General features: G+C 39.9%; 1 protein-coding gene across 1 annotated transcript in view; it reads right to left on the bottom strand.

The window, feature by feature from the left end:
• Positions 1 to 13,966, bottom strand: part of IMPG1 (interphotoreceptor matrix proteoglycan 1) — a gene marked incomplete at both ends in the record, with an annotated part of 113,594 nt that overhangs the window by 72,881 nt on the left and 26,747 nt on the right. Inside the window, 4 exons of the mRNA XM_079781617.1 lie at positions 3,409 to 3,488; positions 4,082 to 4,146; positions 8,153 to 8,181; positions 8,443 to 8,609. Coding sequence (XP_079637743.1) covers positions 3,409 to 3,488; positions 4,082 to 4,146; positions 8,153 to 8,181; positions 8,443 to 8,609 — 341 coding nt within the window. The remainder of the gene's footprint in view (positions 1 to 3,408; positions 3,489 to 4,081; positions 4,147 to 8,152; positions 8,182 to 8,442; positions 8,610 to 13,966) is intronic.

Genomic DNA, 13,966 nt, shown 5'->3' with positions numbered 1-13,966 from the left:
GTAATATTATATAACACATATTGATTTTGTCTCAAGAATTGGATTATGAAGGCTCTAGTATTTTTAGAATAAAAGTCCTATTAACTAGAAGTGGCCTGTGAATTTTACTGAGACACAAAGCACCAAAGCACCAATGAATTAACTACTTAGAATCTTTGAGAACATAGTCATTTTATGACGTGCTCTTCATGAAAGCATCCACACACACACATAAACACAATTCATATGTATTGCTGGAACATCAGTAGGATTGTGCTACACACTTGTGTAACTTTATAAACACTCTGATAAGGATTGGATTATACAAATTAACCAATTGATGCTGGTATTATTTAATATAACCCTTTTTAGAGAAGAGTCTAGACTGGTTTAATAAGACTGTTTGTGCTTAAATTTCCTACTGAAAATGGTTAGAAAGCACTGTCAAGTCAAGAGAGGGTGTGAGATTCCTCTCAGAGAAAGTGGCATATCTGGGCCACCTTTGGAAGCATGTGGCTGAGAATAGCACTGCTGTTCTGAGGCTCACAAAGGGCCAGGGGTCATCCTCTTTGTCCTTTGGTTTGAGAACAAGCATGAGTCTCTCATTGTTCTCCACTCACGTGGGCTCCCAGGGCACAGAACAAACCTGGAGCTGTGTTTCAAACTTGGGGTTGGACAGATTTCCAGTCTTGGGTACCCACACAATCCTGAGATCTGCACAGCTTTCTCCAAAGAGTAAAAAAATATGTCTGTGGAAAACCAACTGTCTCTGGGAATGTACAGTTTCTTATAGTGATATTAGAGTTGTGGAAGCCGAGAGACAGGCACAACCAGTGGAAAATGCCATGAGAGGCAAAACTCATCTGGCTGGTGGTGATGTAGCTTCTCCTCATTTCTTATCACAGACTCCTTCTTGCATGAACAGCAGAACAGCCTCTCACTTTAATAGGACACACAGAGGATGTGTATTTACACCTACCAGGCTACTGGCATTTGTTTAATGGGAAGGTTTCCATCCATCCATCCATCCATCCATTCATCCATCCACTTGCTCATTTAATCATTCAAATGATACACACGGAGCATCTGCATGGGAATAGCACAGTGCTAGGACCCATGGGACATTGGAAAAAAAATATGGCATATGGTGTTATCCTCTAAGCTTACCATTCCATTAGGCAGATATGAAGTTCACAAGAGACATTTTGGTAAATCCTTTAGATGTATTAGTGAAAAGTTTTGTAACTTACCTTCAACCGCTTATTAATGTTTTATGCCTCTCACGCAGCACCCTCAGTGACGTCCTAATTACCTCTGGGATAAAACCCAAACTGTTTTTCCTGACATTTGACTTGCCACCATCTGATGCGGATCCGCTTGAACAGCTTTGGTCTGTCTCACTTCTCCCTGCCCAATTCAGGGAGCTCCACTCCCTCTTGCTGAGGACTACACTACCGTGCAGTCTCCTCACTGAAGACCCTCCTCACTGCTCCCCACAACCCCCTCCAGCAACAGTGTGTGCACGTGCCACACACACGTTACTTCATACACACGTCCTTTTTTACTTCTTACTAATATCTCCTAGTCTTACAGTCCATTAAAAGAACTATCCCCTCTGACCATCGAGGTCAGAAACCTTTGCCTTTCCTCTGACCTTCTATAACAGCGAATAACATCTGAATTGTTCATTTGGTACCTATGATGTATTCACCTAGAGCGGGGGAGGGGAACGTAAGGCCTAGAAAATCATTTGGTCTCGGCCGGCCACGGCACCCTCAGGCAGGACCAAAATTTAATAAGTCTAGGAGCTTTTCTTTCATAGCAGCATAAATTTATATTAAGTGAATTATATTAAGTGAATAATGTTATAAATATCAATATGGCCCTTGGCAGAATAAAAGTTCCCCACCCCTGACCTAGAATCTTCTTTTTATGTGCTAATCTTGTCATCCCACATGTAATCTCCTTGGATCCAGCATGAGTCTCACACTTCATGGACTCTCCCAAATAAAAAACAAAAACAAAAACACATGAGGCCATTGATGAATAAAACTCTCAGTAAATATACATGATTTGGGGTCATGTCCTTTGCAACCTGTCCCAGCCTATCATTAGTCCCAGTCCATACATCTGCCATCTTCAATCATTGCACTTAGACAATTTTGTTGTACTTATTTGCATTATAAATTTCCTAAAGGTAGGGACTATGTCTTCTTCATCTAAGATATTGTAGTGAATTCTAGTTAAATATTTGCTGAATGACAGAATAAGTAATAGATGAAGTTGGTAAAAAGGATGTTAAGCGGAGGATGCGATGAGTGTGAAATAAAATATTCAGGAGATATTTACTGCAGAATGAGGGACTTATATTAAATTTTAAAGAAGGTGGGACACAGGTAATGGGAGAAAGAGTTGGCAAACTGTAGTTGTCTTATACATTTTACAGCGAATATATTTAATCTCAATAATTTTTTTTTCAACAGCACTTTTCACTGTTGATGAAAAGGCATTTTTGAGAAAAATAAAATCCTTTTATTCTTTGTTTATAACCATACTCCCACCAAATCTGTGGCCATCTGTCCTAAAGGCCAGGGAGAGAGTGGCCAGCAGGATTCTGATCCCCGAATTTTCATGTAGAGCTGGCAAGACTGAACTTCCTGTCCTCGCCATCTGGAAGAAGAAAGGGCTAGAGAAGTCTCACAGACCACAGGGGCTGGGAGACCTGGTCGCAGTGGCCCTGTATGGCTGAGAGGATCTGCTGCCTACCTTGTGTTGCCACAACTCCACCACTGTTTCCTGCTTCAGCCCGGAGCGTCTGGCTCAAAGCCTTTGGGAAGGTTAAAGATGCCCTTTTGATAACCAGCATTAACTTCTGTAACAATTCTCTCCTCCCGCATGCTTTTTCACTTAAACAAAGCAGTTGCCAGTGCTCCTCTTTACCTGCGAACACTGGTTTTATTTCCCCCCATTTGACATGAAGGATTTCGATCATTTTGATATTTATCTCACCTTTTCCTGCTGGACATGGCTGAGAACAAAACTTCTACCTTTATTGTCAGCACGACATTACACTTCAGTGGAGAAAGAATCTGATTGATTGGTGGATTCATTCATTGATTCATTCATTCATTCAAAGCTTGGTGAGCACCTGCTGTATATAATGCTCTGTTCGGCACTGGGAAAAGAGCCCCTGCCTTCCTGGAGTTTATGATTATGTTGCTTCTTGCACTTCCTCACACCGTACCCCTAGTTTTCAATGTATTTTACCCCTCAGTCCCTAGGAAGAAGTGAGCATACTGAATAGAACGAAGTCAATGACTCTTCACTAGAGTGATAAAAATGCAGCACTAATAACACTGAACGGCCAGTCCATTTTACTAAGGCAAAAAAGGCCTGTGAGGAGCTGGATTGACTCTCAGAATTTCTTACTGTTGTAGGCATCTTGGTGTCATTGAGGAGCGTGTCCTCAGGAGTGAGTGGGAAGGGCCCGAGTGAGACATCGGCAACATCTGTGGGAATTTAAAAAATAACAGGCACAACAATGAGACTAGAGGAGTTGACATTAGAACAAGGTAAAACATTTCACATGCTTTTTCTGTCACTCTGGAATTTAAATATGTTGGATCCATGCTGAGCTCATTTTTATTTTAAGATCACATAAATATGTTCTTGAGCAAAATATAACTAATGCTATTCCAACAATTCTTCCTTTCTAGGACCCAAGTTTGGTGCTCTCTTAGATATGTTTCTATTAAATGGTTCTGTCTAGGTAGTAGATCTAGTTAATTTTTCTTTTGGTGGCTATATAAAGGATGCATAGACAGAGGTTTATCCTGAATTTGTTTGTTGGAAAGTATTGGTAATTATTGCCTTTAAGTTGTAGGATAATGGCCAATTTGGTTTTATTTTTGTTCTTTTCTAGATTTTTCAAGTTTTATACAATAACTTTAATTTATTTTATAAGGTTATACATACAAGCTAGTTTTGAGAAAGTACATTATACATTTTGTCAACTTCAATTAAGGATTGCTTTTTAAATAGCATGCTTTCCTGATGATTTGAATTAAGGTTTAGAAGCAGATGGAATGAGATCTAAGCTTACCTGTTGAAAACATAGGGGTTTTACCAGGCTCTCCTAATATCTCTTCTGTGGCTATTTCATCTTTTCTGTTGGCAAAATAGAGAAGAAGTGGTACAAAGGAGCATGATGACAATAGGGGGAATGCATTTAAATTCACCTATATTAAATAAACCTAAAAGTTAGAGAAAAAGTATACTTTAAAACTGGTTTACTTATCTTTTCATTACAGAAGTCATCTTCTAATATATTTTAATTGAAGAAAAATTCAAACAACCCTCCCCAAATGGTTATGTTTGACTGCGGGGCTTTTCATAAGCATGTTGGCTTTTTGTGGTCCTTTGGAATTTGTCCCTGATAACAAAGATGGTTTGGGGGTCTGATGTTTTATAGTCCCTTGTGCTTAAACTGTGCCCTTGACACCAAAGATAATTGATGACTTGATCCATGACTGAAATATTCTTGCTAAAATCTCAGACTTTCAAACCTATAAATGCAGAGCGTAAGTAAGTTTATCCAATAAAGTAATTTGTGGCTATAGTAATGGGATAGCGAGAGTGTTCTGGATAATGAAGTTGTATTAAATCTCTGTTCTAAACATAACCATTGCATGCATTGTGGGAAGGTTCACAGTGCCATGGAGTGGCAATGCAGAATATATTCTAAGGTCAGGTCCAAGGCCATGGGTATAGAGTTGTCTGCGTGTAATGTAAGCTTTATTTAGAAAGGAATAGCAGTAGTGATATCTTTTGAAGATTACTATAAGATGTGTTACTATAAGCTATTAGGTCTCAAAGGATTGTGTCTGTTTGTATAATATAGTCATGGTTGACCAATATATTTGATTCAATTTTCTGTGGCTCATGATGATGAAAGACCAAAGGGAATGGCTAGGTGCTCTGTTGTTGTAGATTCATATAGACTGGCCATATAGCCAAAGGGACATATTTCTGCCACATTCAGTTCTGCCAAAGTGCTAATAGGAGTAATGTACAAAGTATACCAATCAGCCTGGCCCGGGCTCTAACCAATCAGAATGGATGTCAGTTGTAAGCATGGATGACTATATTGGTGCGCACAGGCTAAATTAAACTCAGACTTTATAGTGGAATTTGCAATTAGCTGTTCTTGTTTGCTTTTGCTGGTATTATGCTATGTGTTTAATAGTTTTTATGGAGGTAATACTTAGTAAACTCTCATAATATCATTATAGCATTTGTAAATTTAGATAAATTTCTTTCTTTTTTATTTTGTAGATCTTTGTTTATAGTAAGGTCTCCTTCCTCCTGTCATAACCTTGGCATCCTTGTTTTACCTTGTTGTAAAAAAGAAAATAACCAAGAAGAGTAGTTAGTAAAATGCTGGCTATTGCACTAGCTACAAGTCAACAGCCTACTTTGTGCAGGTGTGATTCTGTCACTACACCGGCAATCTAGACCATCACAGAGGATCTACAATTTGGCAAGCCGGGCTGCTAGGTTCTTCATTATTTTAATGTCATTTGAAACTGGCAGATTGATGGACTAGTCAGGTGAGAAATTTTTCTGTTTTGTCTTCTTTGAAAGGTTTGAAGTAAGAGTTGCTTCCGTTCTTACTTTTCTTTTTTTTTTTTTTCTTTTAAACAACAACTTGGTAACCACAGGCAATGTAAAATGTTTGTCTCTTCCTTCTTTCTCCCTAGCAATGCTGGCAGGCACAGGAATAGATGGAATGATTCTATTGTTTTTCCTAATTCTGGCTTGAATAATTGTTTCCTATAATTTAAAATGTTTTTCTATCAAGTCTTGCTACATTCTGTTGGATTTTTTTCTTAGGAGTGACCTCTGCTTTCTTTTTGGAAAATGTAGGAGTCAGTAGTATTATTCTATATTTAAATCAGAGGAGCCAATATCTTTGTGTCTTGTGAACAATAGTACTAATATTTTCCTAAGTCACCTTCTTTCTTCTGGCAATAACTTTTAAAAATTCATAAAAAAGTGTAGCAAGATAGACATATAGAGGGCTATTATATATTATAAATATACGAAAACTTTGCTCAGTTCTGTAGCAGTTGGTAGAGAAATATAAAACAGTTCCTGCCCTGGAGATGTTTACACTCTCACAGGGAAACAGGGTAAAGCAAGGAGATGCTAAATAATAATGCAAGCGACAAATAGAACACATAATCAAAGCACGGGGAAATTACTGCAGATGAAGGCATCCTGAGGAGGTGGGACTGCTTTGGGAGCTTGGAAGGAGAGCAGGATTTGGAGAGATGGAATGGGGAAGGCAGGTTCTTCCAGCCAAGATACAGGGCCTGGGGTCAGAGTCTGGGAGGAGGAGAGTGTGGTCTTGTGCCCTGGGGAAAGGCATAGTGGCAGTGGTGGGATCATGGGAAATGAAAGGCAAAGTTGGACAGGTCAGGTGCTGAAGGGCCTTGATTAGTTAGTTTGGACTCTGCCTCACTGAAGGTCCTGGCAGCTAACCGAGGTCTCACTCAAACTCTGAGCAAAATTTAATAAAGGGATTACTTACTAAATTGTAGGATAAGTCTAAGAGAAACCACAAGTGAGCATGCAGAACCCTGGGGCTGGTAAAAGTGGGTGCTAAAGCACTCCAGCCAGGAGGGGTGAGAGGATGGAGCAGTTACCACAAACTAGAGACAGAGAAGGCTGCGGCGAGGGCTGCCTGACAGGAACTGAGCTGAAGCTGAAGGAGACCAGTAGCCCTCGAAGACTTTGCAAGTTGGGGTGAGGGAAGGTGACAATTTGCTCACCTCATTCCATTCTCCCCCCTCCTGATATTCTGCTCCCCATTGGCTGGCCCTGTCCAGCAGTCAGAGGGCACGAAATGCCAGGGACTCGGTCCCTGCTCAGACTTCTGCACAGGGTGGGTGAGGAAGTGCGGGGAGGGGTATTTAGAAGGGCAAAAGTAAAGATGTGGGAATCTTTTGAAAGCCATTGAACAGGACTCAATGTAGGAAATGGAATATTTCAGACATATTAGTCCTCAGCAGTCATAAAAGTTAAGGTGGGGAAGAGTTTAGAGCCAGCAATCGCTGTTAGGGAGATCAGATTTGACATTTTTCACAGTGTAAATCAATAAGGTCCTGGATCAGATGGTTGGCAAAGGGAATAGAAATAAAGGGACAAATGTGAAAAGCATTATAGAGAATTGTCAGGAATCCATACAGCCTCTCTTTGTAGTATTATTGTCTTCATACTTAGACTTATGTTATAAAATATATGTAATTTGTAAGGTTATAATTGGCAATGGCATCTCTCTTCTTTAATCATTTTATCTAATATACTTTTCCTTTTTTTTTTACATTTTGATTTTCTTATTTGATATTCTGTTCTTGTTGAGGATTTAGCTCAGTGCTTCAGTAAGTTAGTTTGAGAAACACTAACACTTAACAGAATACCAAACAGAAATCCCAAATTCAGATTGCTTGTTGATTGTATTAAATATTTTACTGATGTAACTAATAATTTATCATGAATTCTAAAAACCATACTATTTTAATTGTTCTATACTTTGTAAGTGAAAATACACATTAGATACTTATCACATGCTTTTATCTGATAATAGTGCAAACATACTAGGTGTACAGGTTAATAATTCGGATTAACTATTGACCGGTTAATAGTGCGGATTAACTATTAACTGGTTAATAATACAGATGAACTATTAACCAGTTAATAGTGCTCTTTTTTTTGCACGAAATTTGACATTTTTAAGCGTAAAAATATCTATGATATTAACACCTTCAGAAAATTGGACATATGAGGTTTTGAAGCTTGTTGTCAATACAACAAAATAGCATACATATCAAATCGCATATATATCAACATATGTGTAACTCCATCTATTGAAAAGAATCCGCATCATTAACCAGCACACCTAGTATATCTTAGTCTATAAGATCTAACCACTTGCCTTTTATACATTCATTTATGTGTAGCACAATAGAAGTATAGATTGTCTGTCATGTCAGACTAGCCTACACAGACTTCAGAGGCTGACATAACATCATAAAGATACAATAGCTGAGTCACTCCATTATGTTAGCTTTCAAAAGTCAAGAGCATGCAGCACTCTATTTTGGGTACTTACCTCTCAGGGAAGTTACTCTGTTTTATTCTCTGCAGAAATAGAAAAGTAATTTTACCAAGAGATAATGTCAACTGAAGAGCTAAAGTCTATTTTCATCCTTTTTCCCTTCACTTCAACCCTCACGTACATTGTTATTTTGCAAGAATAAAATTCTTGTTGGCCTTGTCAGGTATTTCCAAGCATATCTTCCACCAACCCTTCTGCCATGGAAACCAAGTCAAGAAAGGGTGGGGGCTGGAGGTGTGGGAGCTATCTGGGCAGCGTTCCAAACATACAGTGCTCAGACTCACCTGCTGAAGAAGATCCAGGTGCTCCTGGGAGTTGCTGAAATTTTTCCCAATGTCAGAGAGGCAGAAAACCTCCTGCTGGCAGATGCTGACCCAGTCCTGGTATTCCCCTGTGTCGGGGATGCGACCCAGAAAGATCCGATAGGCTTCCCACACTGCTTCCTGGCACACTGCAATGCAGAGCCATTAGGAGTAGAAGAACCCCTTTTCCCCACCCAAGCACAGGCTTATAACATGGAAAACGTTTGCATGGCTTATGCTGACACACTAACATATAGCCCAGAGAAATGAATTCATTTAACAACTATTTATTGAGCACCGACATGTGCTATGGAGAAAAATAAAAGAAGGGAGATAGGGTATTTGAAGATAGAGAATTTGAATGTGTGTGTGTGTGTGTGTGTGTGTGTGTGTGTGTGTGTGTAAGACTGCAATTTAAAATAGGGTGATTGAAGAAAGCCTCCTTATAAAGGTGACTTTGAGCAGTTTGGGAAAAGGCTCCAAGGCTAGAGAAAGCTGTGAGCATGGAAAGAACTGCAAGGAGGTCAGTGTGGCCAGAGCAAGGTTGAGCGTAACAGAGGACGAAGACAGAAAGATGTGGAGAGGGGAACACAGATAGTGGAGGAGCTTGCAGACCAGTAGTCTTCAAACTGGGCATAGGTACTGGCTATATTTGAAGGTTTTCCAAGAGATGAACGGGCACACAAACAGTTTAAATAGAATTAGTTTCTAGTCTCAAGTTTCCCATAATAATGGTCTGCCTAAGGGCACACCTTACCGTCTTCATTTTCCCTTTGATCACCATCTTCCTCCATTCATTCATCCCTAAACTTATTGGGGCCCAGTGCCCCTAGGCTGCCACACATAGGGATGATTTGAAACAAACCATAGCTTTGAGGTTAAAAAGAGCAGGTGAATTTAGTCAGGGTGGATTTTTGCAATTAGGGTGATTTATGCTTCTTTGTTTTTAACACATTAGGAGTCCTAATGGAGTCAGCATCTGATAGATCATTAAAAATAGCAATGACAGCTCATGATGTGTCTGTGAGCATATAATGCCAAGGGAACTTAAAGAGTCAGGATATTACTGGAACAAAACTCCCTCTGTTCCCATCTACTTATTTATGTAACAAGTTTTCTCAGCATTTAAGTGAAACTAGGTAAAAGAAATAAAATGGCCCTAATCGGTTCGTTCAGTGCATAGAGTGTTGGCCTGCAGACTGAAGGGTCCTGGGTTCAATGCCAGTCAAGGGCATGTACCCGGGTTGCGGGCACATCCCCAGTAGGGGGTGTGCAGGAGGCAGCTGGTCAATGTTTCTCTCTCATCGATGTTTTGGCTCTCTATCCCTCTCCCTTCCTCTCTGTAAAAAATCAATAAAATATATTAAAAAAAGAAATAAAATGGATGCTAAACCCTGTCTTATTGTAGCAATGCATGATATGAATAGTAAGTAATGGCACGTGAACTAATAGAAGAACACCACCAAAGCAGCCCCGTCTATCCAGAGGCCGAAGCTAATGCAGCTTAAACTCAAGTCCTTCACTTAAATTGGCCTCTTCCAGGGACTTGTTCCTAGTTTTGTATCTATAAACATTAGTGCCCACAAAACCCACATCCGGTCTTTGATCTATCTGTTGATAATGACTTGCTTAAAATTTTTGGTGAAATTTGTATCTACTTATTTTAATAAATTATATATTAAAAGTAATTATAAATGCAACCGAATCTAGAAGAAATTTCTTTGTACACATAAAGTAACAGGAGAGAATAAAATATTTCAATTTATGCATATATTTTTTGTTACTGAGACATATTTCAGAGCAACCAATAACAGATTTTCAAGCTTACAATAAATTCCAATGAGATAAAACTCTGAAGTGGGAATGGAAGTGTGGGTGTGTGGAGAAAAAGGAGCCTGCGATGTCTCCTACTGTTAAGAAGCGTTCCTTCATGTATTTGTTTAGAGTATTTGATGGAAAGTATTGAGTGGCTGTGGTAGATTCCACTGGATACATATGAATGCTCTAATTCTTATTTTGTTTTCAATATCAATATTTACAATTCACCAAAAGTTACACATATCCAAGCATTTAAATTTAAGATAAAAACTTTAGAAGTCAACTGAAAAGCGTGCAAAAATGTGCATAAAATTAAAAAAGTTATTTTAGGGGACTAAGTGAAAAAATAGATATCTTCTATTATAAGCAATTATAATATGTTGATTTTTTTTACTCTAGAGGAAAGGGGAGCAATTGGAGGCTTTAGGGCAGAAGCCGACATCACTTGATTTTCTAGAAAAACCGACTGCTGTGCTGAGAAAGGGGTTGTGGGAAGAACCAGGGGAGAGAAGAACAGTTTAGAGACTCATGGTCCTGGGCTTCATTCTCCCTCACACGCCACTTATTCTATGTCTGGATTTCTTTTCTATTTCTGTTTTAAGAGACAAAGAATTCCAGGCCATCAGAAGCAACCGGACTAGAACGCACAAAGCCGGGAGTGGGCACAGTCTTACCACTTCAAATGAGCGCTGAGTTTTCCACATTTGGGGAAGGGCAGGGGTGACCTGGAGACCAATATAATCATCTCTCACTGGAGAACCCATGTTTGTGAACATGATCTCTCTCCTGCCAGGCAAGGATCAGAGACTTTTAATGCCTTTCTTGATACCAATCATCGTGAAGTCTTTTGATCTTCACCTCCAGTCAAGAGTCTATGTGCCATGCAAGAAGGAACCAATATTTGTTCAAACTCTAAGAGTTGTGGGTCCAGTCCAAGCAAACCACCTGCCTTGCTAGCCTTCTCACCTACATACTTTACACTCTCTTGGGGGATGCTACTTTGTCCTTCCATCTTTAACCTGCTAGTTTAATTCAAAAACCTATTTAAGTGCCAGATATACAACAATACATAAAATAAACTAGCCCTGCCTTTGAGAGCTTAGTGTGAGTGACTTTCGCTAACAATATTCATGAATGAAACATCTGGGAGACATAATGTGACATTCCTTCTGTTTATCAGTTCAACACACTCTTGCCTGTGTTGTTTTTGGTCTCAGATTGTTCCCTTTAATATATATATATATATATATATATATATATATATATATATATATATATTGATTTCAGAGAGGAAGGGAGAGATAGAAACATCAATGATGAGAGAGAATAATTTGTTCGCCTGCCTCTTGCACGCCTCCTATTGGGGATCAAGCCCGCAACCCAGGCATATGTCCTTGACCAGAATCAAACCCACCACCCTTCAGTCTGCAGACCGATGCTCTATTCACTGAGCCAAGCCAGCTAGGGCAGAGTGTCTTTCTTTAAGGCTTGTTTTTGGTGCCTGCATCTTCCTAGCTCTGCCCCTTTTTCCACCTCAATGACACATAACACCCCCACCCCCATTAAAACCTACTTTCACAAAGACTCTGAGAGAGTTTCCTCCCAAAGCACAATTGCCTGAAGCTGCTTGTGGAATTACCTCCCTGGAGCAGTGTAGTTTATAGGGATCAAAATATTAGGATGAAACGGGGAGCAGAAGCTTTTCTTTTGACTCTTTTTGAGAGGCAGGCTTTTTGGTGATTCTTCTGATGTCATTTTCTTGGCCTCCTGGAAACGCAACACAAACCAGGAAGCATAGAATCCTTTTAGGATCGGGAGAACAAGAGCACCAGCCCATGACCCCTGGGGAAAGTCTCTTGTCCTTACCAAGATAGCATAAGAATAACCCTTCCTTGAGGCCTCAAAGGCTCTTGGGGCTGGGAGGAGTCTAAAAACTACGGAAAGTTGGATTTTTCTGCTCCCTTGATTTACCTGTTCTGCACCAGCCTTTTCTGCACCGGCCTGGGAAGGATTGCCACAGGGGTTTTGGAGAAATCCAGAGCCTCGCCGCCAAGTCTTCCCACAGTGGCTGGCCACTGCCTGAAATCTGACCACAGAGCCTCAGACTTTCTGCTGCATGTCACTCCCTAGGCTGTTGGTTCTAAGATGTAGGAAGAACCCAGGGAACACAAGCCTTGGAGGCCAGACATGTTCCTGGATAGTTCTTTATATTTGGAAGGATGAAGTTAGACCAACAGTGTGTGAAAATGCCCACCACAGGAGTGGGCACACTTTTGATGGAAAGGTTACACACTGGATTGGGAGTAAGGATGCTGGGCTCTAACCGCTCTTTGGCCAAAGGGGGCCCTGACTGAGCATGTCACCTCACTTTTCTTATCTGTACAATGGGGATGTTAGCTAGGTGATCTTCAGAGCAGTGCTTCTAGAATGTGAAAGTGCAAATGGGTTACCTGGGGTTGTTATTAAAATGCAGAATCTGAAAGTAGGTCTGGAGTGGGATCTGGGAATCTGAATGTCTAGCAAGTTACCTGGTTGGTGATGGTGAGGCTGCTGGTCTGTGGACAACATTGGAGTAGCAAGAACTAGAATTCCCTCCATTTTTAACTTTTTCTAAGTCACACATTAATGTGAAAGAAAGACCTAGCTTTTGATATTGGGGTTGGGAGAAAGAGAGAGTGAAGGAGCGACAGAAGAATGGAGGAAGGGAAAGAGAGGGAGAGACCTGGGGCAAATGGTTTGAAGGGAGGCAGTCACAGAAGAGGGAGTTTACCTGGGTGGGGGCACACCCCCCTCCCTCCCTCCTTGGGACACTAGCAGAAACAAACTTGCCTCTGTCTGAGCTTTGGATGAACATGTTTATGATTCCACCGTGAACATTTTCACTTGTGTTGCTTTAAGTACTGGGAAAAGAAATAGCTCAATATTCCATTTGATTTGAGGAGTGTAGGAGCTTTCTCTCCTAAGTTTGAAAGATGTCAACAGATAATTTTGTAAAAGCAGCTATGAGAACAATAAGTGGGTTACTCTGTCAAAGAAACACTACTTTGTAGCTGGATCTTATTTCTAGTTTATGAACTGAATTTGTTAGACTTAAGAAACCCATGTTGATGAATAGTAAAATTTCATATCACCCAGGGGCAGCCATAAAGATAATGGACTGTCATTGCTGTGCAAAGAAAAACAGTGGTTTGATTCATTTAGAGAAGCAAGAATGAAAGAGGCAAACCTAGTAAAAATAAAGAGCTAATAATAAAATTCAGAGCTAAAAATTTGGTTGCAGCAATAAATAGTCTTTTCTATAAATACTTGTGATGAATCCTATTTGTGAATGTCATGAAGAATTAGAAGTGTCATGAAATAGTTAGCAGTAGTTGTGTTCATATTCAATGTGATGCATATACTATATGTTTATACTTGAACAAATAAAATGGAATTTACCTATATCATTATCAAATCAAAGTGCAGGCACATTCAAAATGAATAATTTACACATGTCACTCTTTTCTTTGCCTCCTGTGTTCATCAACAACATTTAGTGAGAACGAGCTATGCAGAGGTGCTGTGCTAGGATCTCAGAATATTCGTCTGGTGCACTTGATTTTCTATGATTAGAGTCCTCCTTTTGACTATGATTCAGTCAGTACTTGCTATTTCTCTGTGGGTGTGGCTTCTGTCAGAAAGCAAATAT

This window comes from Cnephaeus nilssonii (assembly GCF_951640355.1).
Source record: "Cnephaeus nilssonii genome assembly, chromosome: 9".
Classification (NCBI taxonomy): domain Eukaryota; kingdom Metazoa; phylum Chordata; class Mammalia; order Chiroptera; family Vespertilionidae; genus Cnephaeus; species Cnephaeus nilssonii.
This window is presented reverse-complemented; position numbering and strand designations above follow the sequence as displayed.